The sequence below is a fragment of the Dicentrarchus labrax genome, unplaced genomic scaffold, assembly GCF_905237075.1.
Source record: "Dicentrarchus labrax unplaced genomic scaffold, dlabrax2021, whole genome shotgun sequence".
Classification (NCBI taxonomy): domain Eukaryota; kingdom Metazoa; phylum Chordata; class Actinopteri; family Moronidae; genus Dicentrarchus; species Dicentrarchus labrax.
Window position 1 is genome coordinate 2578517 of NW_026136721.1, and position 7368 is coordinate 2585884.

Sequence of the window (7368 nt, forward strand, 5' to 3'; positions counted from 1 at the left end):
ACACACAATATGTATCTCTATATGTATAAAAGAAGTAATCAGATTACATTTAGTGAGAGTAAAACTTTTTTTATTGACATTTATGTTCATTCAGGTTGAGGTAATCCGAAAAGTAACGGAAGGTAATCACGTTACGTTACTTTAATATTGCGTTACTTTGGATTACGTTACTCGCTATATTTTTTTTTTAACAGGTAGTTAGTACCTTAGCTCGTCACGTGTGCGCTTCATAACAATTACACCGTTCAGATTGCAACCAGGCTTGGGGAGTAATGGATTACATGTAACTGAGGTAGGTAATCAGGATACACAAAAGGTAACTAAACAGAAAAAAACGTAATCAGATTACTGTTGTATTTAAAAAAAAAGGGGGGGGATTATTTAGCAGGATTACAATTTTAATCAGTTTTTCTTTAAAGAAACTTTTTTTTAATGATACAAATCCATTGATTGATGATCAGGTGATTTCCTGTATTATGTATATATTTATTTAACAATCAATTAAAATACCTCTTTCTTTATGAGTTTTCTTTCTCCCTGACACTGAGACAATTAACTTTACATTAAACTTCACAGAAGTGAACCCAATGCTGAGAAGGCCTTCTTTTATTTTAATGTGAAGGTTTTATTTTGAAAGTGGAAACCGGAAGTGCTGTTTTTTGTTTTTTTGTCTTCTTCCTCCATTCTTGTCAAATGGTGGCAAGATGGCGATGCCCATGAGGAGGACGCTGGTGGCTCTTCATCGAGCAACATGTAGCGGATTAAAGGTACTGGTACTGGTACTGGTACTGGTACTGGAGGGGGGTATTTAATAACACTGTATTATAAACAGACAGCTGATGGGTTTGAAGACGCAGCTCGTTTGTTTGGTTCTTGCTTTGAGTCCTTACTGGAGCTAACCGAGCTAACGTTAGCTGTAGGTTACTCAGGTATATGACGACATTGTAATGAAGTTACTGAATGTAACGTTACCTGTCTCATTAGTTACCTGTTGGCTCATCCTGGAGATGTTTGTGGTGTATATTTAAACACACACACACACATTATAACACAAACTGTGACCTCGATAATAAACATAAAGTAGAATTATCACCTTTATGACTAAAAAGAAAATCAATTACAGTTAAAAAACAATTAAAAACACCTCTAATGATAATGTTTGTTATTTATGATCATAATTATCTAATGATAAAAACCCTTATGCCTCCTCCTCTTCCTCCTCCTCCTCCTCCTCTCAGAATGAAGCCTCTCTGGATGTGAGACATCCCGGCCCACTCTTCCTGCCGGTCCGGACCAAGAAGCGGTACATGATCCCTCCAGCAGTTGGGACAAAGGGGCAGAAGGAGAAGGACACAGCCGCCCAGGCCCGGGCAGCAGGCCTTGTCATCAGACAGCAGTACCTCGAGAGGCCCATCAACATCGCCTGCACTGGTAATAATGGGTTGTATGGGTTGTCGGGGTTTTTTCGACAGGCAGCCGTGAAGTGATTGCTGGTGTGGAGACTCTTCTGGTAAAGTTGTTGTTGATATTCCTTTTGTATTCTTTCTTTAATCTGAAGTTTTTTTAATTTAAATAATCATTTTGTCACATTTAGTTTGTATAGTTGTTGCTAAATATAAATCATTCAGTGGTCTGGAAGAAGGCCTGTTGCGTCGAGACAAGATTTAATATTCAAGAACTTCATGTTTTTTTTTGTTAAATGGGTAAAAAAAAAAGAGTTTAATAGAAAAAGATCTTCCAGAAATCATATTGTTTTGGTAATTGGTGCATTAGGATAAAGAAAGTGTTGTATTAGTAGTGAGACTTTATAATAAACGCCAAACCTGTGGAGGTAGACCTCGTCTGTCAGACGGCGGTTACACACTGAAACTATTATTCTCTAATATCTCTCCTGGTTGGAGGGCACATACTGATTGATTGAGTCCTGTCTGCTGTCTTTACCAGCGGGAATATTCGACCCCTACATCCCCCCAGAGGGCGACGCTCGTCTTTCCGCTCTGTCTAAAGAAGGCCTGAAACAACGAACTGAACAGTTACGACAGAGCGCCGCCTCGCAGCTAGCGTAAGATTGTTTCTCTGACTCCTCGTGTTGTTCCTGCTCTGAGGTTCTTCTTGTCAAACACATCTTGCAGGACAGAATTGAGTTTGGTGCCGATGAGAAAGAGCGAACCTCTTTCTTAACACCTTTTTATATAACTGCTGTGTTGTTTTTTTAATGTTTCTAACAGGATTCGCAAAATCAAGGACCACGACTCTGAGTTCACAACGAAGGACTTTGCAGAGCGAGCTCAAGAAATCTTCATTGAGGCTCACAACTTCCTCTCACAGTAAGAAAATGAACTCTCACCTCACTCAGCCAGCTGACACAGCTCTTCTCAGCCTCATAGTCGGGGTGGGATGCTGAATATTGCTGTGAGACATTTGTTATAGAAGTGAGACAGAAGTGATGTGTAGAGAGAAACTCATCTGACATCCGGGAGGTTTTTTTTTTTTTTTTTGCAGGTTCAACAGGGAGAAACTTCACTCGCTGGTGACAGAAAGGTGTTATCCTGTAAGTTCTTCTTGTAGATGTTGTTGATCACTATTTCAGTTTCATCAAATCCCCCACTGATTGTTTCTACGTCTCCCATCGCCCCTCTGCCCTGTCTTCAGGAGATGACGAGGGGGAACCGGTTCAAGACGATCCGCTGGAGGTTTGTAGAGTCCCTGGAGCCGCCCAAAGTTGTCCACGCTCGCTGCCCCGACATGGTCTCCAAAGGCAACCTGTACGGCCAGGTGACGGTCCGCATGCACTCCAAACAGGTACGACTATATGTTTATATGAACTAGCGGTGTGCAGAGCTTCTTCTTGGTGCTGTATTAACAACAAAGTTTTGAATATAATATGAAATATCCATAAAATAAATGTCAGTTTACTCAATGATAGAAAAGAGGTCAAAGGTTGGGAACCACTGATATTGAATGTAATCAGTGTTCTGGGTTTAGTGCTCGGGATTAAAACCAAGGTTACAATTTACAATTCAGATGACTGGATGAACCTTCTTTCACATCTGTTTGTGCTGCAGACTCTGGCCATCTACGACCGCTTCGGGAGGCTGATGCTCGGCAGCGAGGAGCAGCCGAAGGACGTCTTGGAGTACCTTGTCATAGAACGACACCTCGTCAACCCGTACGGCCGATGGAGGTTGCACGGAAAAATAGTCCCATCCTGGGCTCCTGCCAAAGACCCAGTTATAAAGGTGACCTTCTACTCTGCACCGGCTGACAACAGCTTTTATATATATCTCTTTAGTAAGAAAAAGGCAGAGGTCCAAGTCACAATTCCTGTCAAGAGGAAATTAAGCAATCTTTATAAACTGGCCAGTTCATACTTCACTTTAATGACCACATGAATAAGGTTGGTGGTTTTTAGTGTGTCAAGCTTTCCAGTATCATTTTTTTGAGTCAGTTATTTTCCCCTTCCATGCTGTTACATATGCTTTTATACATCCTCTTAATACAACCTTTGCTTCTCCCTGTAAAATAGAGGCGGTTTGGTTGCAGTCCAAATGTTGCTCCAGCGCCAGCTGTCATTAATAAACTGTCTGGACTCCTCATCGTCTAATACTGAGGTGTTAAAACTCCACAAGTGCCAGGAGGATGTACTCAGTCTCTAGTTAGTCGGCACATGTAGTTAACACTAATGCAGTCTCCTACGACAGCTCTGTAATAAATACTAACCTTTATGAAGGTTATGCTGTCCAGTTTTTGTTCACAGTTTTTTGTCCACCATATTTTTATCGATCAATTAGGTTAGGATTCATTGCAGGATGATGTATTAGACTGCATTAGTCTTAGCTAGGTGGATCTAACTCACTGGCCCAAACGGAAACCACGGTGATCAAATTATAAAAGATTTTGTGTGTTACACTCTATAATTTAAACTAACCGGTGTTGATCTAAAATTAAGAAAAGAGTCTAGAGTAGAGAGTAGTAATAACATAATGTAAATAATATTAATAATAGGCATTATTTGTCATTAAAATAATGGTTGTTTGTAATGTATGTGCAACCCCCACAGACAACATGACACCTCAGTTCAATAGCATCTTCATATATATATATCACACAATAGAAACAGAATTTGTTTGTTAATGTCGGTCATATAGAGGCAGCAGTATTAAACTGAGACTGTTTCGTAACCAGTTAAAAACTCCTTATAGTTTTAAGCATCAAAGTTCATTCAAGTAGTATTTGGTAAAAACAATCCCAACTCAAGGTCCGTTTACTCGCCTTTCATACATAACACTTTTTATGGATGAAATCAGAGCAGCTACTGAGTCAATAAATCCATCTCCATGACAACTGAGCCAACTCCATCTGCTGGAGGTTGGACGCTTGTTAAGGGACCTTCAATTGAGATTGTTGGTAAAAACCAAAATATGAGACTAAACCTTTTTGCTGAGGTTCATCAATCATAATTGTTGAGTTACTTTTTGACAAGAATACAGACTAAATCAAATAAGTGGAGAAGTGAGGGGAGCATGCAGAACCCCCCCCAGATCTGGAGACATTTCCCTTTTTGAGATTTCTGCCATCACCCTGATTTAATAAAGCTGAATGGTATTTCATTATGCGGCATACAAATAGCAGGCGTAGCAAGTAATGAAATAAACAGCTCGCACACTGCAGGGCTCCACTGTTTGCTCTTTGGTGCATTAAATAAGTGGACATTGGAGCCCTGCAGTGTGCAAATGGTGTATTTGTTCATTATTTAATTCCTGCTGCTCTCATCGGTGAATAGGTTACTTTTAAAAACGGCAACATCTCTTTCAAGAAACAGTGTTCGAGTTACTCTGGATAATCCACAGAACACACTGTCAACAGCTTTCATATGGACTGTTTGTATGGGAGAAAGTAGTTCCAGTGAAAAGTGTTGACAGTACGGTCTGTGGACTATCCAGAGTAAAGCCAGTGTTGATTGATTTTGGAAAGATGCTCCAGAAAACAAAACTTTTGTTGTTTTTGTGGGGTTGAGGCCGAAGTCTCAGACACAGATATCTCAAAACCAGGACAAATTAAACCTAAACAATTTCTAAGATTAAATGCCACTAGAGGTAAGTGAGCAATTGTTGTTGTTTGGGTGACTCCTTAACTATACAGAGCTAATGTACCTCAGTTAGAAGGTTCGAGCATTCAAGTATCAGTCTGAGTTTTCCTCATGGCTTTAAGCTCTGGACTGAGTGAGAGGACTCCTGCTGACCCGATTGTGTCGTTCACACTGTGAACGCAGGAATAAATCGCATTTCTCCTCAGCAACTGTTTCATTAGCTAGCGCATATCCATCATATATAAATATTTCAGATATGCATTAATTTGGTGTTGTGGCTCAGTCACACGAATCACAGCTGCAGGAATTTAAAAGGAGCTGGTGATCTGCTACCTAAAGTTTCTTCTAGTTTCCTCAATAACAAGGTACACAGTAAAGGATGCACAAAGCCCTGTTCAATTATGATTATCTGTGTTCAGCGTCTGCACCGGTCTTCACAACGTAAGACTGGAATAGAAGTTGACTTGCATTATACGCATCACTGCAAAACGCAGAATATAATCACCTTAAATCTGTGAGTCAGCCCCTGCCGTGTCTCAGATATACCAGACAGATGGAGCAGTGATGTTGCCTGGGAGGTGTTTCTTACTCTTCTGTGATACAAGTCCAAAAAAAACAACAACAAACGCCACCACACAGTCTCTGCTGGAGACACCGTCTTTGTTCTCATTGTCCTTTCATTTACTATTCAAAAATAAAGGGAAATTAGGTTATATAGTTCCTCACTTTAAAAACAAACAAATATGTTCTTAAAAAAATAAAAAAACCTCTGGGGGCGCCCGGTTAGCTCAGTGGGTAGAGCTGGCGACCCATGTACCGAGGCTGGGTCCTTGCTGCAGCGGCCCAGGGTTCGAATCCGACCTGCGGCCCTTTGCTGCGTGTCATCCCCTCTCTCTGCCCCCCCTTTCCTGTCTATCTTCAGCTGTCACTATAATAAAGGCAATAAAAGCCCCAAAAAATATACTTAAAAAAAAAACATGCGTTACATGCATAATAATGCTACAGATATCTTAAAATCAGTTTCAGCGAACCTCTGAGGTTTGACTAATTCTTTGTGGTTATTTTGGGCTCTGCCACCTGTCAATCACAATCTGTCAAGCGAGCTGACAAATGAAAGCAGGACACCAGCTGCAGTCCACAAAATTAAACACAAACGAGAACCAGCTCTGACACAATTACAGCTGCTCTCATGTTTTGGGGGCAGTCAGTGGTAAACCTGAGTAAACTTTGTGCCAAATATTTAGTTTAAAAACAGCAAAGGTAAATAGTGGTTACCTCTTAATTCTAAGATAAATCTGGGCAACCATTTGTTGTGATATAAAACAATAAGGGAACAATTCAGTCTCACTAGGATGAATCTTTTCCAGTGATGGTGTCATTGAAGTAGGTTGTATTCCAGCAGCTTTCCCAACTGGTTTTCCTATCTTGAAGTTTAATCCCCCTTGGAACAGAAGTATGGAATAGATGACACTTGAGATATTTGTTATGTGATGTGTGTTAATTTCCATATATTTTACTAACATTTGACTGCTTGCAAATTACACTCATCTGCTCTTCTTACTCCTTCAGACTGTCATGATTCCTGGTCCAAAGTTGAGGCCGGGACAAGAGTTTGATGCCCTCAACTATGCAGTTCCCAAACTGGAGCCAGTCCAATGGAACAAATAGGCCACCGGGTGGCGCTGCTCTTTTCATCAAACCACCGTTAGACATTATCTGCAGTCATGGGCCAAATGCTCTTTAGAATTTGGCTGTGGCTGGTTATTTTGTCCACTTTGGCAGGAAACCAGGCTTCCTTTGGAGCCTCTTATCTCTAAATGCTGTTGGCTGTTGAAGCATTGGAAGCAGCAGGTGAGTTTTAGGATGAATAAACCACTGTGTCACTGCAGCCAAAAAAAACCTGCTTCTTGCCCAGCAACAAATTATCACAAATCAGTCTGAAATATTAACATGACTTCAAATTTCACCATGACTCAGTCTCACACATTTTCATGTTTGTTTCCATAAGACCAACTTAATGTGTACATGTGATTAAAAAAATAAAATGTACAGATCTCCACAAATTGTATGGTTTATTTCTCTGATGAATATGCTGCATGTTGACCTCAGGAAATACAAAAATAAAATGTCCCATCTGCTTCTCTTCACACCGATAGATTTAACACAAGTTTTCTTTATCAGAGTGATCTTTCATAGAAGATATTGCATACAAAATTGAAAACAGAACATAGGCTGATTCTCTATGCAACTCAAGGGATGTGTTACAACAATTTTAGAAT

At 40.2% G+C, this 7368-nt stretch overlaps 1 protein-coding gene across 2 annotated transcripts; it reads left to right on the forward strand.

Annotated features, from left to right (window-relative positions):
• The first annotated feature begins 20 nt into the window (after positions 1-20).
• mrpl45 (mitochondrial ribosomal protein L45) lies at positions 21-7152 on the forward strand. Of its 2 annotated transcripts, XM_051383729.1 has the most exons (9): positions 21-292; positions 705-767; positions 1239-1431; positions 1945-2062; positions 2229-2327; positions 2503-2551; positions 2653-2802; positions 3066-3239; positions 6659-7152. In XM_051383729.1, exons 2-9 carry the CDS (start codon positions 705-707, stop codon positions 6755-6757), a joined length of 945 nt encoding a protein of 314 aa, XP_051239689.1. In that variant the 5' UTR covers positions 21-292; the 3' UTR covers positions 6758-7152. The 2 variants fall into 2 exon arrangements, with proteins under 2 accessions (XP_051239689.1, XP_051239688.1); XM_051383728.1 differs by lacking the exon at positions 21-292 and having other exon boundaries at positions 376-767.
• The last annotated feature ends 216 nt before the right edge of the window (positions 7153-7368 follow it).